Source organism: Manis pentadactyla, chromosome 4, assembly GCF_030020395.1.
Source record: "Manis pentadactyla isolate mManPen7 chromosome 4, mManPen7.hap1, whole genome shotgun sequence".
In the NCBI taxonomy this organism is placed as follows: Eukaryota; Metazoa; Chordata; class Mammalia; order Pholidota; family Manidae; genus Manis; species Manis pentadactyla.
Window position 1 is genome coordinate 138,533,476 of NC_080022.1, and position 26,822 is coordinate 138,560,297.

Below are 26,822 nucleotides of genomic sequence, written 5' to 3' on the forward strand. Positions count from 1 at the left end.
TATTGATGCATTTTCAGAGGCAATATGACATGTTCCTTTGGTGAATTTGAGGATATTCCTTTCCCTGAAAATACAATTTTTCCTTTATGTGATTAAAAAAAATACATTATAATGATCTTATTTTTTCCTTAGTATAGTCTCTGGACCGTTGGCTATCACCAATTAAGTCATTAAGTTAGTAGAGAAACTAAGAGATGATTTCATAAACACTCAGTTCTGGTATTTGGACCTTATGTCTTCTACGGATGATTCACATAGTTGTCATTTATTCATTTCATTGTATTTACTTCTTGTAAATATGAGACAACATCTGCATGTTAGGTATCTTGAAGTTTTGCAAAAATAAAAGATAGCTTACTTTCCTATTGCACTTGTCAGATAGATCCTATTTGGTAAAATCTGTGGTCTTTATATAAAAGGTTAACAGGTTCCATTTTGGAAATTAACTTCTTTGTATGTGTGTGTGTGTGTATATATATATAAATATATATATATATATTTATATATACATACACGTTATTTTCAGTGTTTTATACAAGTACCATGGGAATCAGGACCATGTAGATGTTTTGTGTATAACCAAATATAAAAATACTCATTTTAAACAGGACTCTTATTCTCTAATTTTACAGTTGATAAAAATGGTGATGTATGCATTTCTATTCTTCATGAGCCTGGGGAAGATAAATATGGTTATGAAAAGCCAGAGGAACGCTGGCTTCCTATTCACACCGTGGAAACCATCATGATTAGTGTCATTTCTATGCTGGCAGATCCTAATGGAGATTCACCTGCTAATGTTGATGCTGCGGTAAGGAGGCCACACGCATATCTCCCCTCCCCTTTGATCGAATTCAAAACTATGGCATCTTTATATGTATCTTTCCCTCTCTTTTCTGTCTATATCTAAATATCTGTTTATACCCATTAATTTTTCTCCTGAATCTGTACAAAAATAAATGACAGCTAAGCTTCACCCTAAACACTTAAACTTGCATCTTTTAAGAAGAAGGACACTATCTTATGTAACAATACTGTCATATTTAAGAAAATTTAATATCAAGCCTCTACTGAAGTACATATTATTATATCAGGTTTTTATTTTAAAACTTTCAGGTCTACAAAAAAGTTGAATTAGTTAAATAAGCGCTCCTGTACCCTTCATCTAGTTTCATCAGTTGGGGAGATTGTACAACATTTTTTTTCCTAAACAGTTAAAGAATACTTTACAGATACTCTAACTCTTCATGCTTAAAAAGTTTGGCGTGTATCCTAATAACAAGGGTATCTTTCTCCATAAGCACTGTACAAAATCTGTCGCTGATGCAGTATTATTATTGAATATATGTACACAGTCTATACTCAAATTTCTCCAGTATTGTTCTTTATAGCTGCTTTCCTTTTTTTTTTTTTTAATCCAGAATCTAGGAACACATGTTCTATTTTGCACTCCTATATTATTAGGCTTCTTTAGTCTACAGTAGTCTTAGTTCCTCAGCCTCCTATCATCCTTTGAAAAGCCTTTTGTTGTTCTTATTGGAACCTCTGTTAGCCGGAGATTAAATTCACCCTTTTCTTGGGTTACTTCAAACCTGTATAGAAACTTGGGTGAGAGACTATATATAGGAAAACACTACATTGATAACCACTTTTTAAATCTGTGGCTTTAAAATTTTAAATTCAGTGATCAAATTGAAGTAAGAAACTGGCAGAAAGCCATTCTGACTTTCTATTTAGTCAAGCATCAGTCCAAACAACGCAAGAGACTATAAAGGAAAAGAGGTCATAGCTGCTTTTAAGAAAATGTCCTGTGGAATCATTTTGAGAGAGAACTAATTATTTTTTCTATGGATTCCTGCTTAACACTCAGCTTTTTAAAGTAAGATCAGAACTGACAGTGTTGTAATCTTCATGAAAGATAAATTAAGAGCAAATACTTGAGAATATGAATATGCAAAAACTAATGACTCTTCAAAACAGCTGAGGCTTGAAACAGTAGAACCTACTGAAAAGTAAAGTCATGCTCTTGATGGGTTAATCTTTCCAAAAAGGTTAGAAGTAGACTTTACAATATGACATTGAAATATGCAAATATGACTTCTAGTCTGAATACTACAAATTGAGCAAAATCTATCCCACTCTTTTTCTTTAAACCCACTGCTTTTCTTTCTGATTTAATTAATTAGTTGTCTCATATTTAAATTACAGCTTTCTTTTGAACAGTTTTATTTGTAATTTCCCTTTGCATTGTATGCTTTTCTTCATAATTTTGTTTGTCTTTCTAACCTCTAAGTGGTTCCTATCCCAGGAAATGCCCAATGTTCTTAGAGACCTCTCTCCTGGATCTCCTTATCCTTTGGCTCCAAATTAGATAAACTCAGCCTGCTTCGCTGATGCCTTCCTTGAATTTCCCCTTCCTGTTATTCTGGGTTGGATCATCTGTTTCCTGGATCCTGTTTCTTTTTTTCTTGAGTGACTTCTTCCTTTTGCTATACTTCATCCTAGAGTAATGTTTTAGAAAGGGTATGTGAGAACTAAATCCTGAGTCCTTATGTGTCAGTCAGTGTTTTTATCCTGACCTTATACTTGATACTTTGTTTTATAGAATTATAGAGGAGAAAATAAAATTTCTGTGAAATTTTCTTTTAGCGTTTATTGTTGCTGATGAGAAATTTGATGCTAGGCTGATGCTCCTTATTTGTAGATGAATACTCTGTTCTCTTGGTTCATTTCAGGTCATTTTCTTGATTCCTGGTCTTCTGAAATTTCACATTGTTGTGTAACTTTAAATTTTTCCATCTCTAGTTGGTATATATTTGAAGACTTCAGCTCTGGGAAATTTTCCTTTTTAATTACTTTGAGAAATTTTCCATTTTTATGATTTTTTACTTTTTTGAACTTATAACTGTTACCCAATTTGATCCCTCATGTTTTTATCTTTTTCATCCAAACTAGTGCCGATTTTGAATTTTCTGTTGAATTTTATTTTGGCATATTACTTTTAATTTTAAATAGCTTGTTCTTTTCCCCATTAACTCCTTTTTCTTCAAATTTTATTATTTAGTGAATTTATAATAATTATTTAATTTTTCAGGAGTTCTAATTAGGGATTTTAAAAGGTTAACTTCTGAAGTTTCTTTGAGGTCAATTTTTCTTTTGTTTCTTTTGTATCTTGAAGTCTAGGAGGAACTCCAGGCTTTCTACATAACTATCCATTCATGATTAAGAAATAATAAATGAGGGTCTAGGAAAGCATTTGAGCTGTGTGTGTGCGCAGAATTTGTTTCACTTAAGTATGTAGGTAGCAAGCCAGATAGTAGACTAAGAGTAAGAGTTGGAGGATGAGGAGTGTCATTTAAATGCTAAAATGAAGTAATTACTTTCAATATCAGTACTCACATTAGCAGTGCTAATTCTAGTGCTCTTCAGTATATTTGTATGAAACCTATGTATTATCATTATTTTAGGAAGGTATTAGAATTTTGAATATAGGTGGGAGGAAAATGCTAAAAACTGTTGAGTTATACAGACTTATTAATTTCTTTCAGCCCCACCTCTTCCTGACTCTTCTCAGACCTGCCATTTCCAAACTTAAATTTCTTGAGGGTTCTGTGCAATGGTCCTTAGCTTCCTTTGCTTTGGTTCCATTGAAACATCTCTAGACTTCTATTCTTTCTTCTCTGCCACATATTTCATTGCTCTTCCATCTGCTTTTGGTCTTCCAGAAACTGCCCCCGCTCCCTTCTTTGTTAGGTGACATTCCTGCCATTATTTTTGATATCAAGGATTTATACCTTTAAAAAAATACAGTATGGTCATTTTAAAAGTGTCTTAAGAGAGCAGAGATAGAACCTGTGCTTTTTGGTTTGTTGAATTCATAGGTTCTCTATATCTAAAATGCAGAAGATAATATCAGGTGCTTTGTCATCCACAGTGTGTAGCATATAGTGGATTCAACAGATGGTGGCTATGTTAGCTAGTTCCTGCTCTGGAACATCATCTCCTGATCTTTCCTTTACCTGGAAGTCATCTTTGCCCAGTCTTTTGTCTCAGTCACTAGAGAACATCAGTCATGTATTCTCTCTCAACTCCTTTCTGCCTCTGTGCCATTGATTTAAGTCCTTTTCACTTCTTAACATTATTGAAATAACTTTCCGTTTGATTTCCCTGTTTTCAGTTTTAGTTTTCTCTGCTAAGTGTTTTTAGTTGATTTTTTTCCTTGAAATTGACCTTCCCTCTTTTGCTTGGAATTGCCCTTTTCTTCCTTTAACTTAAAAATGATAATGAAATAATTACAGGTATTACATCATTTTATCTATAAACACTAAAGCAAATATCTCCAAATCTCTACATGTCAGCATTATAATTTATAGGTGCCTTTCTAGGGTGCCTTGCTGTGAGGGCAAAAAATTGCTTTTTGAATCTCTTCCTCTGCAAGGGCAACAGTAGAAGATTTCTAGTCTTTGCTGTCCCTACATGGATGATATTTTTTTAAATGGGAAAAAAAGGGCTGGGCATGTTTGTGAGCATTTCCTGCCATTTTACATACTAGGTAAAACCAGCTCTATTCTCATGTGAAACTATGCTGGTGCTATTTTGTGCTCCATTTTCACGCACTTGTCATTGATAGTGTGATACTGTCACTGCCTCACCCAGCCCTCAAATAGAAGTAGTACTCAGCAACACCTCAGTATGGTGAACAGTACTGATCTATACAGGAGGCACTATTATGTCTACTGTAAAGAGGATTGTGCCTGTAGAGGTAATTTGCATAGGGGATTTCTGCTCTTGTATCCCAAGAGAGAGGGCCTTGTAAAACTGTTTTTTGACTACTTTTCTACCTTACCAGCTTTTTAACATTTTCAAGGTTTGCATATTCTTGAAGCATTACATTCAAAGTTAAAATTAGCATTTGAACTTTACAAAGAGGAGATTGAATAAGATCATTTGATATTATTACTTTTCTACCTACAGAAAGAATGGAGGGAAGACAGAAATGGAGAATTTAAAAGGAAAGTTGCCCGCTGTGTAAGAAAAAGCCAAGAGACTGCTTTTGAGTGACATTTATTCAACTATAACTTCACTTATTTCAGGGTAAGTTCATGTTAAACTCATATGACTCTCTTGCCATTTTTTTGTTGTGATCATTAATCTACAATTACATGAAGAGCATTATGTTTACTAGGCTCCCCCCTTGACCGAGTACCCCCCCCCACACACACACCCCATTACAGTCACTGTCCATCAGCGTAGTAAGGTGCTGTAGAATCACTACTTGTCTTCTCTGTGTTGCACAGCCCTCCCCATCCCCCCCGCCCCACATTATACATGCTAATCGTAATGCCCCTTTTTTTTTTCCCACCCTTATCCCTCCCTTCCCACCCATCCTCTCCAATCCCTTTCCCTTAGGTAACTGTTAGTCCATTCTTGGTTTCTGTGAGTCTGCTGCTGTTTTGTTCCTTCAGTTTTTCTTTATTCTTATACTCCACATATGAGTGAAATAATTTGATACTTGTCTTTCTCCGCCTGACTTATTTCACTGAGCATAATACCCTTTAGCTCCATCCATGTTGTTGCACGTGGTAGGATTTGTTTTCTTCTAATGGCTGAATAATATTCCATTGTGTATATGTACCACCTCTTCTTTATCCATTCATCTATTGATGGACACTTAGGTTGCTTCCAATTCTTGGCTATTGTAAATAGTGCTGTGATAAACATAGGGGTGCATATGTCTTTTTCAAACTGGGCTGCTGTATTCTTAGGGTAAATTCCTGGGAGTGGAATTCCTGGGTCAAATGGTATGTCTATTTTGAGCTTTTTGAGGAACCTCCATACGCTTTCCACAATGGTTGAACTAATTTACATTCCCACCAGCAGTGTAGGAGGGTTCCCCTTTCTCCACAACCTTGCCAACATGTCTTGTTGTTTGTCTTTTGGATGGTGGCCATCCCTACTGGTGTGAGGTGATACCTCATTGTGGTTTTAATTTGCATTTCTCTGATGACTAACGATGTGGAGCATCTTTTCATGTGTCTGTTGGCCATCTGAATTTCTTCTTTGGAGAAGTGTCTGCTCAGATCCTGTGCCCATTTTTTAATTGGATTATTTGCCTTTTGTTTGTTGAGGTGTGTGAACTCTTTATATATTTTGGATGTCAATCCTTCATTGGATGTCATTTATGAATATATTCTCCCATACTGTAGGGATGCCTTTTTGTTCTATTGATGGTGTCCTTTGCTGTACAGAAGCTTTTCAGCTTGATATAGTCCCACTTGTTCATTTTTGCTTTTGTTTCCCTTGCCTGGGGAGATATGTTCATGAAGAAGTCTCTCATGTTTATGTCCAAGAGATTTTTGCCTATGTTTTTTTCTAAGAGTTTTATGATTTCATGACTTACATTCAGGTTTTTGATCCATTTTGAATTTACTTTTGTGTATGGGGTTAGACAATGATCTAGTTTCATTCTCTTACATGTCACTGACCAGTTTTGCCAGCACCAGCTGTCATTTCCCCATTGTGTGTCCATGGCTCCTTTATTGTATATTAATTGACCATATATGTTTGGGTTAATGTGTGGAGTCTCTATTCTTTTCCACTGGTCTGTGGCTCTGTTCTTGTGCCAGTACCAAATTGTCTTGTTTACTGTGCCTTTGTGGTAGAGCTTGAAGTTGGGGAGTGAGATCCCCCCACAATTTATTCTTCTCAGGATTGCTTTGGCTATTCGGGGTCTCTGGTGTTTCCATGTGAATTTTTGAACTATTTGTTCCAGTTCATTGAAGAATGTTGTTAGTAATTTGATAGGGATTGCATTGAATCTGTATATTGCTTTGGGCAGGATGGCCATTTTGACGATATTAATTCTTCCTAGCCACGAGCATGGGATGGGTTTCCATTTGCTAGTGTCCTCTTTAATTTCTCTTAAGAGAGTCTTATAGTTTTCAGGGTATAGGTCTTTCACTTCTTTGGTTAGGTTTATTCCTAGGTATTTTATTCTTTTTGATGCCATTGTGAATGGAATTGTTTTCCTGATTTCTCTTTCTATTAGTTCATTGTTAGTGTATAGAAAAGCCACAGACTTGTGTGTTAATTTTGTGTCCTGCAACTTTGCTGTATTCCAGTATCAGTTCTAGTAGTTTTGGAGTGGAGTCTTTAGGGTTTTTTATGTACAATATCATGTCACCTGCAAATAGTGACAGTTTAACTTCTTCTTTACCAGTCTGGATTCCTTGTATTTCTTTGTTTTGTCTAATTGCCGTGGCTAGGACGTCCAGTACTATGTTGAATAACAGTGGGGAGAGTGGGCATCCCTGTCTTCTTCCCGATCTCAGAGGAAAAGCTTTCAGCTTCTCGCTGTTCAGTATGATATGGGCTGTGGGTTTATCATATATGGCCTTTATTATGTTGAGGTACTTGCTCTCTCTACCCATTTTGTTGAGAGTTTTTATCATGAATGGATGTTGAATTTTGTCGAATGCTTTTTCAGCATCTATGGAGATGATCATGTGGTTTTTGTCTTTCTTTTTGTTTATGTGGTGAATGATGTTGGTGGATTTTTCAGTGTTGTACCATCCTTGCATCCCTGGGATGAATCCCACTTGGTCATGGGGTATGATCCTTTTGATGTATTTTTTAATTCGTTTTACTAATATTTTGTTGAGTAGTTTTGCATTTACATTCATAAGGGATATTGGTCTGTAATTTTCTTTTTTGGTTAGGTCTTTGTCTGGTTTTAGTATTAGAGTGATGCTGGCTTCATAGAAGGAGTTCGGAAGTATTCCCTCCTCTTCTATTTTTTGGAAAACTTTAAGGAGAATGGGTATTATGTCTTCTCTATATGTGTGATAAAATTCAGCTGTGAATCCATCTGGATCAGGAGTTTTGTTCTTGGGTAGTTTTTTGATTAGCAGTTCAATTTTGTTGCTGGTAATTGGTCTGTTTAGATTTTCTGTTTCTTCCTTTGTCAGTTTTTGAAGGTTGTATTTTTCTAGGAAGTTGTCCATTTCTTCTGGTTTTCCTGCTTGTTAGCATATAGATTTTCATTGTATTCTCCAATAATTCTTTGTATTTCTGTTCGGTCCATTGTGATTTTTCCTTTCTCATTTCTGATTCTGTTTATGTGTGTAGATTCTCTTTTTCTCTTAATAAGTCTGACTAGGGGTTTATCTATTTTGTTTACTTTCTCAAGGAAGCAGCTCTTGGTTTCATTGAGTTTTTTCTATTGTTTTATTCTTCTCAATTTTATTTATTTCTTCTCTGAAATTATGTCCGTCCTTCTGAGACATTTGGGATTGTTCTTCCTTTTCTCTCTGGTTGATCTGTCCTTTGGAGTGAGTGGTGTGTTGAAGTCTCCTAAAATGTGTGCATTGCATTCTATTTCCTCCTTTAATTCTGTTAGTATTTGTTTCAATATATGTTGGTGCTCCTGTGTTGGGTGCATATATAAGGATTTATAATGGTTATATCCTCTTGTTGGACTGACCACTTTATCATTATGTAATGTCCTTCTTTATCTCGTTATTTTCTTTGTTTTGTAGTCTATTTTTCCTGACACAAGTACTGCAACGCCTGCTTTTTTTCTCCCTATCATTAGCATGAAGTATCTTTTTTCCATCCATTCACTTTTAGTCTGTATGTCTTTGGGTTTGACATGAGTCTCTTGTGAGCAGCATATAGGTGGGTCTTGCTTTTTTATCCATTCTATTATTTTGTGTCTTTTGATTGGTGCATTCAGTCCATTTACATTTAGGGTGATTATCAAAAGATATGTACGTATTGCCAATGCAGGCTTTGGATTTGTTTTTACCAAAGGTTCAAGGTTAGCTTCTTTACTATCTAACCATCTAACTTAACTCTCTTATTATGCTATTATAAATATAATCTGATGAATCTTTTTTATCTGTCTTCTTATTCTTCCTCTTCCCTTCTTTATATGTTAGGTGTTTTATTCTGTAGTCTTTTGTGTTTCCTTTGACTCCTTTTGTGGATAGTTGATTTTATTTGTTGCCTTTAGTTAGTAGTTGGTTGGTCTGCTTTCTTTGGTGTGGTTTTATTTTGTCTGGTGACATCTATTTAGCCTTAGGAGTGCTTTTGTCTAGAGCAGTCCCTTTAAAATATTCTGTAGAGGTGGTCTGTGGAAGACTAATTACCTCAACTTTTGCTTGTCTGGAAATTGTTTAATCCCTCCTTCAAATTTAAATGATAATCGTGCTGGATACAGTATCCTTGGTTCAAGGCCCTTCTGTTTCATTGCATTAAAAATATGATGCCATTCTCTTCTGGCCTGTACGGTTTCTGTTAAGAAGTCTGATGATAGCCTGATAGGTTTTCCTTTGTAGGTGATCTTTTTTCTCTCTCTGGTTACCTTTAATACTCTGTCCTTGACTTTGATCTTTGCCATTTTAATTATTATATGTCTTGGTGTTATCCTCCTTGGGTCCCTTGTGTTGGGAGATCTGTGGGCTTCCATGGTCTGAGAGACTATTTCTTTCCCCGGTTTTGGGAAGCTTTCACCAATTTTTTCAAAGACACTTTGTAACCCTTTTCTCTCTCTTCTTCTTCTGGTACCCTTATAATACAAATATTGTTCCTTTTGAATTGGTCACACAGTTCTCTTAATATTGTTTCATTCCTGGAGATCCTGTTATCTCTCTCTGCCTCAGCTTCTCTGTATTCCTGTTCTCTGATTTCTATTCCATTCACAGTCTCTTGCACTTCATCCAGTCTGCTCGTAAGACCCTCTATCCATTGTTAAATTTCTGTTATCTCCCTCTAGATTTCATCCCTTAGCTTTTGCATATTTCTCTGCAGGTCCATCAGCATGGTTATGACTTTTATTTTGAATTCTTCTTCAGGAAGATTGGTTATATCTATCTCACCAGGCCCTCTCTCTGCGGTTGTCTGAGTGATTTTTGACTGGACCAGATTCTTCTGCCTTTTCATGGTGATAAAAGTTGTCTCAGGCAGGTGGCGCATGTTTCAGGTGGGAGAACAAAGTTCCTTCCTGCTTGTTGGTCTCCTTGCCCCTGTCTCTTGCCTGTGCAGTGTAACTGCACACCGGCATCAGTCTCTGGGATAATCTCCTGAGCTGCCGTGGACAGGGCAGCCCTCCTGATAGCCTAGAGCATTGTGGGGGTTGCAGCCACACAGGGTGTGTTCTCCACAAGAATAGCGCCCCTTGGTGCCTTTCGGATCTTGCTCTGGCTTCCTCTGTCTGTCCCGGTTTCCTGTGCGCTGGGAGGAGACTCTGTGTGGTTTCTGTGGGCAGCGCTGTTCTCCAGCTGCTCTGCAGCTCTGGCGGGTCAGCCGGTTTGCTTGCATCACCGGCCAGGGGGAATGAATGGCAAGCTGCTTATCCCCGTGAGGGGCTTCGGGGCTGCTTTACCCCCCAGAGTGTTAGGGGGCCTGAAGTTCCTCATGATTCCCAGCCTGCTGGGGTAAGTGTGCTGGGATAATTTTGTCCAGCTGTTGAGCCCTTGTCTGTTTAATACTTTTAGAAAGCGCCCGCTTTTCTTTTGTCCCAGGAGAGCCGACTGGGGGGACCCACTCTCATTCTCCGACTCGGATTTTGCTTTTTCGTTTCTCTAATATCCAGTACATCATGCAATGTGTGTCTGTGCTTCCAGTGCATATTACTAGGGCTGGTTATTTAGTAGTCCTGTGCTTCCACTCCCTCCCCACTCTGATTCTTTCTTTTCTGCTGGTGAGCTGGGGTTGGGGGATTCCTTAGGTCCCCCCCAGTCATGGCTTTGTATCTTACCCTTTTCGTGAGATGCTGAGTTCTCATAGATGTAGATGTAGCCTGGCTATTTATTTGTTTTTCTGGTTAAATGTTTCAAATGGAAAGTTGCAAATCAGTAGTAAGGCTAAAATGTCTATCCACTACTCATTCTGTTTTCATGTTTGATATCTCTGGTTTCTGAAGAGAGTCAAATTATTTTTAAATCTCCTTAAAATTATAACATGCTGTAAATAAACTTCTGTTACTACCAGATAATTGCAGTAACCTTGCAGTTTTCATGTTACTTGCTTTTCACCATCTTGTTTGTATCTATCCTGTTTATTTTTGCTAATGCTCTTGTCCTTGCTTCATTATCATTAACTTTGTTATCTCCCTGGTCCATGTCAGTGGCCCATGTCTTTTCCCTTTCGGCTGTTGTTTTCCACTGCCTAGATCAAGTTCTTGTTACTAGACAATTGCCGTCATCTGCTGGTATTGAAGTTCCTCCTGCCTGCCGGCACTTACCTAGATGCACCCAGCTTGTTAAAAGCTCAGTTCATCACAGTTGTTCTTCCATGGATACGATGCTATCTTAGGGAAGCACTCTGTGGGTCTTTGTTTTCCTTACCCATACTGTTCTTCAATCAGAGAAGAGCTGGGCAACAACAAGGGATTGAAGAACAATGTAATAAGTTTTGAAGCCTAAGCTTATATGTGATTTTACCTAATAAATAGTATTTTATAAATTTGGGAAATAACGAGGAATTTAGTTTTATTTACCTTGATAGTGTATTGCAAGTTAATCAAATGCTAATGAATTGCCACAAATTTTATAAGGGATTATTATATTATCTCCTTTGCTAGTGGAATTAGAGCTAATTTATAACTTAATCATAACTTAATGTCTATACTATCAAGATGAATGTTCACTTATTAAGAAGATAGAGGCAGAGGCAAAAAATAATTACTTTCATTGCATGGAATAGGTTAATTGCAAAATATGCTGTTAATGATGAAACTAAACAAATAACTTAGTTATGTAAGGAAGCGGTAATCGGGACTCTTGACTAACATAGGTCAGCACTGTTCTCACTTTAATAGCAAAGCTTCCTTCTTGAAAGTTGTAAATATTACGCATATATTCATGCATACATTGCAGTGGCTTTGCCTGGTTGTAAAGAATGTGGTAGCTAGAGTTCTTGATAGAAAATTTTAGTAAAATAAATGCATTCGTTTTTTGAATGACTAATTTTAGTTACTAGACCTTGGGCTTTTGTGTAAAAAATCATGGTCCTCAAAATAATGTGTTTTTCATTGAAAGGACTGAGTAAAGGATTATGTATTTTGTTGTCAGTTTGAAGCTCATTAGAAGTATCCATTGGCCTACCTATGGGCAAAGAAAGACACATTCTTTGGGAAGCATTGGTTAATGGAGTATTCAAGATAGCCTTCTTAACCTAACTTTCAAGTACCCTGTCGTGTCTATTGTCTGCTCATTAATAATTACTAATATGGCTTCTTTGCATGTTTTCTTTGGTTATATGGTCCCCTCTTTCTGAAATTAATCTCTCCATTCAGCAAGTATCTGGGTATCAACTGTGGGCAGTTCCCATGCCAAGGGTGTGTAATATGTCCTCTGCCTCTGTTGCCACATGTGAGATGAGGTGCATCTCCAATATCACTTTCATGAAGCAGTTGCTTACCCCAAAATAAATTCTTCCCATTTGCAACACTGTAGCACATAGTCATACCTTTCATTCAGTCATTTATGTATTTGTCTTACTCCTTTTGCGAACTTGTCTTAATCTTGTTACATATGACATGACGCCTTTGGGAAATAAAAGCCTCAATAAGTACCTGAACGCAGTTGTCTGTTTGGATTGCATTAAAAGTGAAATCATTTGAAAATTGGATTAAAACAATCACATCAGATTCGTGACTTAGTGAATACCTTCTCAAAGTGGGTGTATGCTTTCCTTATCTCCCTGATGCACAGAGCATGATATGCTATAGCATTGAGGTGCCCACATAACCTTAATGTGTCATTGTCATTACTACATAATTTTTATACTTAAGGCTATGCCATAGAAACCTGCTGCTTTGTAGCAGATTGAGCTAGCCTAGCCAGTCACCAAGATTCTTTTGAAAGGCTGGCTTTTTCTCATGACTGATGACATGCACTTTCTGAATATCCTTGGTATCTCTCTTTTTTTTTTTTTGTAATGTGACAGAATGTAGATGTGAAATAAAACCCACAATAAGCACTTAAAAAATGTACACTGGGTTGAGCGAGAAGTAAATTTTAAATTGTTTTAAATACAATCTACGTAGAAATCCATCTTATACAATGTTTTCTAAAAATGGAAGTATTACTGTTGATGTACTTGGCCCAGACTTTATGGTAGAAAATGAAAAACACATAACATAAATTCACCCTTTTAACAGTTTTTACATGTACATGACAGTAGTATTAACTATATGTACATTGTTTCACAACAGATCTCTAGAACCTTTTCATTTTGCTTGACTGAAACTGTACCTATTGAACAATTCTGTTCCCCCTCCCCAGTCCCTGGTACCTGCCCTTCCACTTTCTGTTTCTATGAGTTTAGTACTCTTAACACTTCATGTAAGTGGAGTCATGTAGTATTTCTCTCTCTATTTCACTTGTTAACTAGTGTTTATACTTTATATTAATAGCCTTATCTATCTTCTAATTCAGGTGTGAGATGGTAAGAAGAGAGGAAAAAGAAACAAATCCTCCCTTTCTCACAGATCAACAACATGGCCATATTTTTGTACCACTAGACAAGACAACTGTCTTTTTGTTCAGCATCAAGGCTAAAGGGATTGTATTAGTTTTCAATTGCTGTGTTACAGAATACCTAAAGCTTAGTGGCTTAAAGCAGCATTTATTATTTCATAGTTTCCTAGGCAACGATCCAGGTATGACTTAGCTGAATCTTCTGCCTCTAGGTCCCTCTGCTGTGTATGATCAAGGTGTTGGCCAATACCGCAGTCTTCTTAATTCTCAATTTCTGTGGTTCTGCTTCCAAGTCCACTCAAGTGGTTGTTGGCAGTATTCTGTACCTCACTGGCTGTCGCCTGGGGTCCTCTCTCAGTTCTTGGTCACGTGGGCCTTTCCATAGGTCAGCTCAGTTGGCATCATTCAGGGACAAGGTCCACGGGTAAGAGAAGTGAGCTAGGTGTAGTGGATGTTGTGCCCAGAGGAAGCAGTCACACTGCAGCCTGCTGGGAAATGTTGCCTGCTGATAACTGATAGCTGAGTTGCTCTCTAGAAATTGCCCTCAGCTAAAAGAGATGATTTTCCCAAGTTAGTCCCTTTTCCTGGGGGACACCTGTATCCACAGATTGTTTGGTTTGGGGAAGGGATCAGTTGGTACAAAGGCATGGACCACTGGCTCTCTTTTCTCAGTTTGGGACTTTTCTGAAAGGCCATTCCAATGTGGGATTGGCTGAGGCATTTGTTTCAGCTGCCCCCTCAGTTCATCTTCTCTTTCTGTTTAATCCTGTTCCCTCACTCTTGCTTTTGAAGGTACTTCCCAGCAAACTTTGTATGAATCTTTGCCTTGGAATCTGTTTCGTAGGGAACCCAATTGAGGATACTAGGTTGTGTAACCAGCACAGTTAAGATAGAAGACTTTCTGCCTTACCTAGTTGGTATATGTGTGTGCATGAATCCAGAGTCATTTCATACAAATAGGAGTATGTTTGGCTCCACGTATGTGGTTTCTGTTCCTCAAAGTAGCCATTTTTCTCATTTGGTTATTTAAAGACCACATTTGGAGTGATTACCACAAGAGGACCACAGCCTTGATGGGTTTCATATTAATATCATTTAATGATTAGCCTGCACATCTCCTTAAAATTAAGGCTCCTAAAATGTTGAACCTTTCTAATCTCCAGTGTTGTAATAAGACTATGAAGAAAAACGAAAACCACCCAGTCTGCTGCAAGGACTTAACCCATCTCACTCCACTTTTACAGGCAATCTGTAATGATCTTGTTGACTTGAAGTAGGGAGGAGCTAAGTGATCTCTGATAAATTTTAAAACATATCACATAAATGTGAAAATACTACTAGGACACAATAAAGAAAAATATCAAGGTAGAGAAGGATTTATTAAGTACAAATACATCCCTAAAAGGAAAAATATTGGATAAATTAAGCCATATCAAAACTGAAAACTTCAATATTAAGACAAAGTGAAAAGAAGTGGCAAAGTGGGAAAATATTGATGTGTATCTAATATTCAGTATTTCTGTCTAGAGTTTGCAGCCAGCTTCTGGAAATTGGTAAAATATCCACACAAAGGGAAATGATATGAATAGGTAATAATTTAGAAGTGGAAAGAAAGCTGATTGTTATATATATGAAAAGTAACTCAGCTGTGGTTGTAATCAGAAATACAAAGCTATGGGGAGAAAACATCAAATTACTAGATTGTCAAAAAGCAAAAAGTCTGAGAAACCCAAGTGTTGGTGAGAATTTGGAGAAACAGTGTACATACTTGAAATACTGGCATAAGTGAAGTTACCCTGTCAGTGTTAGAGAATGATTTGGGTAGTATCTAGGCAATTTTGAAACATATAATCCTGTAATTTTGATTGTATAGGTTGGAGAAACTCTAGTTTATATGTAGACATATACAAGGATATTGCTTGTGTCATTGTGTGTAATTTTGAAAAGGCCTATCAGAATTGATCAGTTATGATTAATAATAATGGAATATTATCTACCAGCCACAATGTGGAATGTAGACTTAGTTACATTTAATCACATGGTTAAATCTCAAGAACAAGTCTCAAGTATAAAAGAGCAATTTGCAAAAAAGACAAAAACAGTATGTTACTGTTCATATAAATTAAAAAGTAAAACTATATTAGTTTTCATAGCTCTGGTAGAATAAAAATATTTTAAAACAAGGATTTGAAGAAATACATTAAATTCATACAATTTGCAGTAGTATTTGACTATAGGGAGGCAGAGAGCAGACCAGGAAACAGAAGCTTTGTCTTTTTTTTTTTCTTAGCTATCAGTCTTCAAGCACATTTTGGATCATCTCCTTACCTCTCCACAGAAAACTAATATGGATACCAGAAACTGCCAGTTTGCCACATCCAAAGGCTTCATTTTAGTTTTGATTCTTAATGTCTGTAGCGTTTTGACACTATTGAGCGTCCCATCCCTTCTGGAAATATCTTCCTACCTGTAAATACCACAGCTCTATCTTGGTTTCTTTTTCTGAATCTGACTGCTACCTTTGCCTACCTCTTTATTGCTGCCCTTCTCTTTCTCTCCTTACCTTCCCCTTTCTCACCCCGAATTACAGGAGCAAAGCAGGCATTACACAAATGTGGAATACAGAAACATATATGTAAAGTGAAAAATAAATCAGTTTCTCATCTCAGTACCTCTATTCCCCAGTTCTATTCCCAAAAGTAACCAGTGATAATAGTTAAATCTCTCAGAAACCTAATTTTCTTTGTCACCATGCACACATACACAGAGTCTGATAGATGAAGTCTGTGAGTATAGCATAAATGTATACTTAGCATAAGTTCTGTACCTTTAGTCTAACCATGCCTTTTGACATTTTGCTAGCTCAATAATATATGCTTCCTTTTTAACAGCTGCATATTATTAAGGATTTAGATTTACATATTGAAATGAGAGATAACATCAAGGATAGGTGAACCCTGAGCTCATTTCAGTTCTTATTAACCCATGTTTGTTAATTTCCTACTATTTGCAAAGGCCGGTTCTCTTGGGAAAGAAAAGGATATACAGAGTGCCGTAGACCTATTACCCCTACCAGTAAAGAGCTCTTAATCTAGCCAGTTAGACCAGGCATTTAAAAAAAATGTTAAACCACAGTAAGAGCTCTAGTGGGAGTAGAAGTAGAGCATGGCTTTGAGAAGTCAGCACATCACTAAATACTGGTGGCTAGGACATAGAGGTTAGACATAGGGCTGCCGGTAAGACTGGAAGTCTTCAGACCAGAGGTGAAGATTCATTTGGTGTAGAAAGCAGTACTTAACTAGGGCCAGGAACCACATCTTGCACAATTTCCACATTTTAGGGAGCAGAAGGAAAAAAAACAGACAAACATGTGGACTGGTTGGTTATGAGGAGGATAGCTAGGGGAATGAGGTATTACAGACCTCAGAAAGGAAGTGGGTGTGGATGGTCACAATGCCATGAAATGAAAAGAGTGAGAAGAGTTTAGGGGGAAAAGCCAATAGATTGCTGTCTTGCCAGTGGGTTTCAGCCACAGGCAAGTTCAGTATGGATTCAGTGTGACCAAATGTCTTGCCAGTGGGTTTCAACCCCAGGCAAGTTCACTGTGGATTCAGTGTGACCAAAGAAATGACAGTAGAACGTTCTTGGGGTGAAAGGGTTATACACAACTTTATTTCCCTGGTGGCAGGTCAATCACTAAAATCTCATTCACTAAGAGTAAGTCTGCATGTAGCAAGCTAGTCTCTGCCTCTGGGCCTCTCTGCCCACACAGCCATCCTCTGGGCCTCTGTCCTCAGTGCTGTCACCACTCCAGTCTCTGCTCTCCTGCAGCCTTGCAGCCCTGCCACCATTTCTCCCAGAGCACTGGGTGGAGCTCTTTATATAGAGTCAATAACAATGTATTGCCCACACGTGTGTAGTGAGCAAGCCAGCCAGGGCCAGGTGAGAGTCCTGGCCACAGGAACCTTCACCTTATCCACAATTGGTAATGGGGGAGAACTGTTGTCTAGCAATATACTGGGTGGCAGTGGGGGATGACTTGGACCTTTTGGAAGTATCTGTGAAAGGTAATGGGAAAAATTCCTTCATACTAAGCTATTCATGGCCTGCTTTCACTTAAGAATGGTTGAGATTATTGGAACACTTAACCCTTGAATGAGAAATTATTTTTATCCTGGTTCTTAACATCAAAAAGCAGTTTTTATTTTGAAGCACACTTGTCCACTTTGTATTTTTCAGGCCTTTTAAAAAGATTAAGTTGTGTAGCCATATAGAAAATTAAGGATTTTGTTCTAGTTTTAAAAAGAAGTGGAATAAGTTTCCAGATTCAAGATGGCAGTGTGAGAGGTGAGACAGAGAACTCCTCCCCAAATTACATATAATACGAAAATAGAGTTAATACAACTAATCCTAAAAGAGCAACTGGAAAGAAGCCTGCACCAGACTGCACACACCTGGAAAACAGAGCAAACCTCATGAAACGGCACCAGCGCTGCTCCCTTGTGACCCCAGACATCACTCCAGGGGCTAAGCAGCTCCAGAGACTAGAGCTTCTGGGCACTAGAGGGCGCCACATACAAATATAAAATGTCAAAGGAACCTGGTTCAGACTAAAAATCTCACAAACACCAGAAAAAGGCCCAAATGAAACTGAACTCACCAATCTTCCTGAAAGAGTTCAAAATAAAAATCACAAACATGCTCATGGAGGTACAGAAAACTATGCAAGAACTCAGGGATGAATTTAGGACAGAGATTCAATTATTAAGGAATTCTGTATCTGAAATGAAGAGATTTAAAAGCAGATTAGATGTAGTAGAAGAGACGGTAAATGGGATAGAAATTAGGAGGAATACAAGGAAGGTGAGACACAGAGAGAAAAAAGGATCTCTAAGAATGAAAGAATATTGAGAGAACTGTGTGACCAATCCAAACGGAACAATATGAGCACTGTGGGGGTACCAGAAGAAGAATACAGATGAAAAAGGATAGAAAGTATATTTGAGGAGGTAATTGCTGAAAACTTCCCCAGTCTGGGGAGGGAGATAGTCTCTCAAGCCATGGAGGTGCACAGATTTCCCAACACAAGGGACCCAAGGAAGCCAACACATGGCAATTAAAATCGCAAAGATGAAGGATAAGGACAGATTATTAAAAGCAGCCAGACAGAGAAATAAAATCACATACAAAGGAAAGCCCATCAGGCTATTATCAGACGTCTCAGCAGAAACCTTACAGGCCAGAAGAGAGTGACATGATGCATTTAATGCAATGAAGCAGAAGGGCCTCGAACCAACAAACTTTATCCAGCAAGATTATCATTTAAATTTGAAGGGGGGATTAAACAGTTTTCAGATAAGCAAAAGCTGAGAGAATTTATCTCCCACAGACCACACCTCTATAGTGCCTCTTGGAGGGACTGCTATAGATGGAAGTATTCCTAAGCCTAAATAACTGTCACCAGGGGAAATAAAAACACAGAAAAGAAAGTAGGACAATTAATTACTAAGAAGATGGAAAATCAAGTCAACTACCCCCAAAGTCAAGGGATAGACAAAGAGTACAGATTATGATACCTAATATGTAAAGAATGGAGGAGGAAGAAAAAAAAGAACATTTAGGTTGTGTTCATAATAGCATACTAAGTGAGATAAATTAGACTGTTCAAAAGAGGATATAACCATTAAAATATATATGCACCCAACACAGGATCACCTACATATATGAAACAAATATTAACAGAATTAAAGGGGGAAATAGAATGCAATGCATACATTTTGGGAGACTTAACACATCACTCACTCCAAAGGACAGATCAACCAGATAGAAAATAAATAAGGGGACAGAGGCACTGAACAAAGTATTAAAACAGATGGACCTAATGGACATCTACAGAGCACTCCAAACAAAAGTAACAGGATACACTTTCTTTCAAGTGTACATGGAATATTTTCAAGAATAGATCATATACTAGGCCACCAAAAGAGCTTCAGTAAGTTCAAAAACATTGAAATTGTACCAATAAGCTTCTCAGATTGCAATGGTATGAAACTAGAAATAATACACAGAGAAAAAGGAAAAGCCCAGAAACACATGGAGGCTTAATAAAATGCTCCTAAATAATCAATGGATCAATGACAAAATAAAAACAGAGATCAGGCAATATGTGGAGAAAAATGACAACAATAATTCCACACCACACAATCTGTGGGATGCAGCAAAGGCCGTGCTAAGAGGGAAGTATATTGCAATACAGGCCTACCTCAGGAAAGAACAATCCTAAATGAAGAGTCTAAACTCAAAATTAATGAAACTAGAAAAAGAAAAAATGAGGCCCAAAGTCAGTAGAAGGAGGGACATAAAAAATATTAGCAGAAATAAAATTGAGAAGAATAAAAGAATAAGAATCAATGAAAGTAGGAGCTGGTTCTTCGAGAAAATAAAATTGATAAATCCCTAGCCAGACTTACCAAGAAAAAAAGTGTCTAACACACACAAACAGAATCAGAAATGAGAAAGGAAAAATCACTGTGGACACCACAGAAATACAAAGAATTACAAGAGAACACTATGAAAAATTATATGGTAACAAACTGCATAACCTAAAAGAAATAGACAACTTTCTAGAAAAATACAACCTTTCAAGGCTGACCCAGGAAGAAACAGAAAATCTGAATAGACCAGTTACCAGCAAGGAAATTGAATTGGTAATCAAAAAACTACGTAAGAACAAAACCCCTGGGCCAGAAGGTTTCACTGCTGATGTTATCAAACATTTAGTGAAGAGCTAGTACTCATCCTCCTTGAAGTTTTGCAAAAAGTTGAAGAGGAGGGAATACTCCCAAACTCATTATACGAGGCCAGCATCACTCTAATAGCAAAACCAGGCAAAGACACCGCAAAAAAAGAAAATTACAGACCAATATTCCTGATGAACACAGATGCAAAAATACTCAACAAAATATTAGCAGCCGAATTCAAAACTACATCCAAAAGATCATCATCCATCATGATCAAGCACTATTCATACCAGGGATGCAAGGATGGTACAATATTTGAAAATCCATCAACATCATCCACCACATCAACAAAAAGAAGGACAGAAACCACATGATTATTTCTGTAGATGTTGAAAAAGCATATGACAAAACTCAACACCCATTCATGATATAAAAACTCAACAAAATGGGTATGGAGAACAAGTACCTCAACATAAGAAAGGCCATTTATGACAAACCCACAGCCAACATTATACTTAACAGCGAGAAGCTGAAAGCTTTTCCTTTAAGATTGGAAATAAGACAAGGATGCCCACTCTCCCCACTTCTACTCAACATAGTTCTGGGGGTCCTAGCACCACAGCAATCAGACAACGCAAAGAAATAAAAGGCAGCCAGATTGCCAAGGAAGAAGTCAAACTGTCCCTGTTTGCAGATGACATGATATTGTACATAAAAAAACCTTAAAGAATCCACTCTAAAACTACTATATCTAATATCTGAATTCAGTGAAGTTGTGGGATACAAAATTAACATACAGAAATCTGTTGCATTCCTAACGAAGAACTAGCAGAAAGAAATCAGGAAAACAATTCCATTCACAATTGCATCAAAAAGAATAAAATACCTAGGAATATACGTAACCTAAGAAGTGAAAGACCTATACTCTGAAAACTACAACATATTCTTAGGAGAAATTAAAGAGAACTCCAATATATGAAAATGCATCCCATGCTCATGGATAGGAAGAATTAATATTATCAAAATGGCCATCCTGCCTAAAGCAATCTACAGAATCACTTCAGTCCCTATCAAAATACCAACAGCATTCTTAAGTGAATCAAAGCAAATAGTAAAATTCATACGGAACCACAAAAGACCCTGAATAGACAAAGCAATCTTGAGAAGGAAGAATAAAGCTGGAGGGATCATGCTCTCCGACTTTAAGCTCTACTACAAAGCCACAGTAATCAAGACAATTTGGTACTGACACAAGAACAGACCCATAGACCAATGGAACAGACTTGAGAGCTCTGATAGAAACCCAACCATATATGGTCAATTAATATATGATAAAGGAGCCATGGACATACAATGGGGAAATGACAGCCTCTTCAACAGCTGGTGTTGGCAAAACTGGACAGCTACATGGAAGAAAATGAAACTGGATTATAGTCTAACCCCATACACAGAAGTAAACTCAAAATGCATGAAAGACATGAATGGAAGTCATGAAACCATAAAACTCTTAAAAGAAAACAGGCAAAAATCTCCTGAATGTAAACACAAACAACTTTTCCCTGAATGTATCTCCACCGGCAAGGGAAACAAAAGCAAAAATGAACAAATAGGACTGCATCATGCTAAAAAGCTTCTTTTCAGCAAAGGACACAATTAGCAGAACAAAAAGCCATCCTACAGTATGGGAGAATATATTTTTAAATGACATATCTGACAAGGGATTAACATCCAAAATATATAAAGAACTCACATGCCTCAACACCCAAAAAGCAGGTAACCTATTAAAAAATGGGCAGAGGATATGAACAGACACTTCTCCAAAGAAGAAATTCAGATGGCCAACAGACACATGAAAAGATGCTCCACATCACTAATTATCACGGAAATGCAAATTAAAACCACAATGAGATATCATCTCACACCAGTTAGGATGGCCAACATAGAAAAGACTAGAAACAGCAAATGCTGGTGAGGATGTGGAGAAAGGGGAACCCTCCTACACTGCTGGTGAGAATGTAAAGCAGCTCAACCATTGTAGAAAGCAGTATGGAGGTTCCTCAAAAATCTCAAAATAGAGATACCATTTGACCTGGGAATTCCATTCCTAGGAATTTACCCTAAGAATGCAGGAGCCCAGTTTGAAAAAGAAAGATGCACCCCTATGTTTATCGCAGCACTATTTACTACAGCCATGAAATGGAAGCAACCTAAGTGTCCATCAGTAGATGAATGGATAAAGAAAAGGTGGTACATATACACAATGGAATATTATTCAGCCTTAAGAAGAAAACAAATCCTACCATTTGCCACAAAATGGATGGAGCTAGAGGCTATTATGTTAAATGAAATAAGCCAGGCAGAGAAATACAAGTACCAAATGATTTCTCTCATCTGTAGAGCATAAAAACAAAGCAAGAACTGAAGGAACAAAACAGCAGCAGAAACACAGAACCCAAGAATGGACTAACAGTTGCCAAAGGGAAAGGGACTGGGTGGGGTGCGGGGGTGGGAAGGGAGGGAGAAAGAGAAAAGGGGCATTATGTTTAGGACACAATGTAGGGTTGGGCAAGCGGAAGGCAGTATAGCACAGAGAAGACAAGTAGTGACTATAGCATGTTAACTACACTGATGGACAGTAGCTCTAATGGGGTGTGTGGTGGACTTGATAATGGGGGGATCTAGTAACCACAGTGTTGCTCATTTGATTTTTTTTTTGGTGTCATTAATCTACAATTACATGAGGAACATTATGTTTACTAGCCTCCCCCCTTCACCAAGTTCCCCCCACAACCCCATTACAGTCACTGTCCATCAGCATAGTAAATGCTGTAGAATCACTACTTGTCTTCTCTGTGTTGCACAGCCCTCCTCGTGCCTCCCACATTATACATGCTAATCTTAATGACCCCTTTCTTCCCCCACCCCCCTTATCCCTCCCTTCCCACCCATCCTCTCTAGTGCCTTTCCCTTTGGTAACTGTTAGTGCATTCCTGGGTTCTGTGTTTCTGCTGCTGTTTTGTTTCTTCAGTTTTTTTCTTTGTTCTGGTACTCCACATATGAGTGAAATCATTTGGCACTTGTCTTTCTCCACCTGGCTTATTTCACTGAGCATAATACCCTCTAGCTCCATCCATGTTGTTGCAAATGGTAGGATTTGTTTTCTTCTTAAGGCTGAATAATATTCCATTGTGTATATGTACCACATCTTCTTTATCCATTCATCTACTGATGGACACTTAGGTTGCTTCAATTTCTTGGCTGTAGTAAATAGTGCTATGATAAACATAGGGGTGCATCTGTCTTTTTCAAACTGGGCTGCTGTATTCTTAGGGTAAATTCCTAGGAGTGGAATTCCTGAGTCAAATGGTATTTCTATTTTGAGGTTTTGAGGAACCTCCATACTGCTTTCTACAATGGTTGACTAATTTACATTCCCATGCAGTGTAGGAGGGTTTCCCTTTCTCCACAACCTTGTGAACATTTTTTGTTGTGTGTCTTTTGGATGGTGACAGTCCTTTCTGGTGTGAGGTGATATCTCATTGTGGTTTTAATTTGCATTTTTCTGATGACTAGTGATGTGGAGCATCTTTTCATGTGTCTGTTGGCCATCTGAATTTCTTCTTTGGAGAATTGTCTGTTCAGCTCCTCTGCCCATTTCTTAATTGGATTATTTGCATTTTGTTTTTTGAAGTGTGGAAGCTCTTTATATATTTTGGATGTCAACCCTTTATTGAATATGTCATTTATGAGTATATTCTCCCATACTGTAGGGATGCCTTTTTGTTCTATTGATGGTGTCCTTTACTGTACAGAAGCTTTTCAGCTTGATATAGTCCCACTTGTTCATTTTTGCTTTTGTTTCCCTTGCCCGGGGAGATATGTACATGAAGAAGTCGCTCATGTTTATGTCCAAGAGATTTTTTTTGCCTATGTTTTTTTTGAAGAGTTTTATGGTTTCATGACTTACATTCAGGTCTTTGATCCATTTCGAATTTACTTCTGTGTATGTTGTTAGACAATGATCTAGTTTCATTCTCTTACATGTCACTGACCAGTTTTGCCAACACCAGCTGTTGAAGAGGCTGTCGTTTCCCCATTGTGTGTCCATGGCTCCTTTATTGTATATTAATTGACCGTACATGTTTGGGTTAATGTCTGGAGTCTCTATTCTGTTCTACTGGTCTGTGGGTCTGTTCTTGTGATAGTGCCAAATTGTCTTGATTACTGTGGCTTTATAGTAGAGCTTGAAGTTGGGGAGTGAGATCCCCCCTACTTTATTCTTCTTTCTCAGGATTGCTTTGGCTATTTGGGGTCTTTGGTGTTTCCATATGAATTTTTGAATTATTTGTTCCAGTTCATTGAAGAATGTTGCTGGTAGTTTCATAGGGATTGCATCAAATCTGTATATTGCTTTGGGCAGGATGGCCATTTTGACGATATTAATTCTTCCTAGCCAAGAGCATGGGATGAGTTCCCATTTGTTAGTGTCTTCTTTAATTTCTCTTAAGAGTGTCTTGTAGTTTTCAGGGTATAGGTCTTTCACCTCCTTGGTTAGGTTTATTCCTGGGTATTTTATTCTTTTTGATACAATTGTAAATGGTAAATGTAGTTGTTTTCCTGATTTCTCTTTCTATTAGTTCATTGTTAATGTATAGGAAAGCCACAGATTTCTGTGTATTAATTTTGTATCCTGCAGCTTTGCTGAATTCCGATATTAGTTCTAGTAGTTTTGGAGTGGAGTCTTGAGGGTTTTTTATGTACAATATCATGTCATCTGCAAATAGTGACAGTTTAACTTCTTCTTTACCAATCTGGATTCCTTGTATTTCTTCTTTGTTTTGTCTAATTGCCGTGACTAGGACCTCCAGTACTATGTTGAGAAACAGTGGGGAGAATGGACATCCCTGTCTTGTTCCCCATCTTAGAGGAAAAGCTTTCAGCTTCTCACTGTTAGGTATGATATTGACTGTGGGTTTATCATATATGGCCTATATTATGTTGAGGTACTTGCCCTCTACATCCACTTTGTTGAGAGTTTTTATCATGAATGGATGTTGAATTTTGTCGAATGCTTTTTTAGTGTCTATGGAAATGGTCATGTGTTTTTTGTCCTTTTTGTTTATGTGGTGGATGATGTTAATGGATTTTCGAATGTTATACTATCCTTGCATCCCTGAGATGATTCCCACTTGGTCATGGTGTATGATCCTCTTGATGTATTTTTGAATTTGCTTTGCTAATATTTTGTTGAGTATTTTTGCATCTATGTTCATCAGGGATATTTGTCTGTAGTTGTCTTTTTTGGTGGGGTCTTTGTCTGGTTTTGGTATTAGGGTAATGTTAGCTTCATAGAATGAGTTTGGGAGTATTCCCTCCTCTTCTATTTTTTTGGAAAACTTTAAGGAGAAATGGGTATTATGTCTTCTCTGTATGTCTGATAAAGTTCCAAGGTAAATCCATCTGGCTCGGGGGTTTTGCTCTTGGGTAGTTTTTTGATTACTGCTTCAATTTTGTTGCTGGTAATTGGTCTGTTTAGATTTTCTGTTTCTTCCTTGACCAGTCTTGGAGGGTTGTATTTTTCTAGGAGGTTGTCCATTTCTTCTAGGTTTTCCAGCTTGTTAGCATATAAGTTTTCTTAGTATTCTCTCATTAATTCTTTGTATTTCTGTGGGGTCAGTCCTGATTTTTCCTTTCTCATTTCCAATTCTGGTGACTGTGTTGATTCTCTTTTTTTCTTAATATGTCTGGCTAGGGGCTTATCTATTTCTTTATTTTCTCAAAGAACCAGCTCTTGGTTTCATTGATTTTTTTTCTATTGTTTTATTCTTCTCAATTTTATTTATTTATTCTCTGTTCTTTTTTATGTCCCTCCTTCTGCTGACTTTAGGCCTCATTTGTTCTTCTTTTCCCAATTTCAATAATTCTGACTTTATTCATTTGGGATTGTTCTTCCTTCTTTAAATATGCTTGGGTTGCTATATACTTTCCTCTTAGAACTGCTTTTGCTGTGTCTCCCAGAAGTTGGGGCTTTGTGGTGTTTTTGTCATTTGTCTCTATATATTGCTTGATCTGTATTTTAATTTGGTCGTTGATCCATTGATTATTTAGGAGCATGTTGTTCAGCCTCCATGTGTTTGTGAGCCTTTTTGCTTTCTTTGTGCAATTTATTTCTAGTTTTATACCTTTGTGGTCTGAAAAGTTGGTTGGTGCAATTTCCATCTTTTTGAATTTACTGAGGCTCTTTTTGTGGCCTTGTATGTGGTCTATTCTGGAAAATGTTCCATGTGCACTTGAGAAGAATATATATCCTGCTGCTTTGGGTGTAGAGTTCTGTAGATGTCTATTAGGTCTATCTGTTGTAGTGTGTTGTTCAGTGCCTCTGTGTCCTTACTTATTTTCTGTCCAGTGGATCTATCCTTTGGGGTGAGTGGCTTGTTGAAGTCTCTGAAAATGATTGCATTGCATTCTATTTCCCCCTTTAGTTCTGTTAGTATTTGTTTCACATATGCTGGTGCTCCTGTGTTGGGTGCATATATATTTATAATGGTTACATACTCTTGCTGCACTGCCTCCTTTATCATTATGTAATGTCCTTCTT

General features: G+C 37.5%; 1 protein-coding gene across 2 annotated transcripts in view; it reads left to right on the plus strand.

Moving 5' to 3' along the window:
- UBE2G1 (ubiquitin conjugating enzyme E2 G1) overlaps nucleotides 1–26,822 on the plus strand; it is a 140,707-nt gene that overhangs the window by 104,745 nt on the left and 9,140 nt on the right. For both annotated transcript variants that reach the window (XM_057501012.1, XM_057501013.1), the window contains 2 exons: nucleotides 633–811; nucleotides 4,975–5,094. In XM_057501012.1, coding sequence (XP_057356995.1) covers nucleotides 633–811; nucleotides 4,975–5,061 — 266 coding nt within the window. In that variant the 3' untranslated portion in view covers nucleotides 5,062–5,094. The remainder of the gene's footprint in view (nucleotides 1–632; nucleotides 812–4,974; nucleotides 5,095–26,822) is intronic.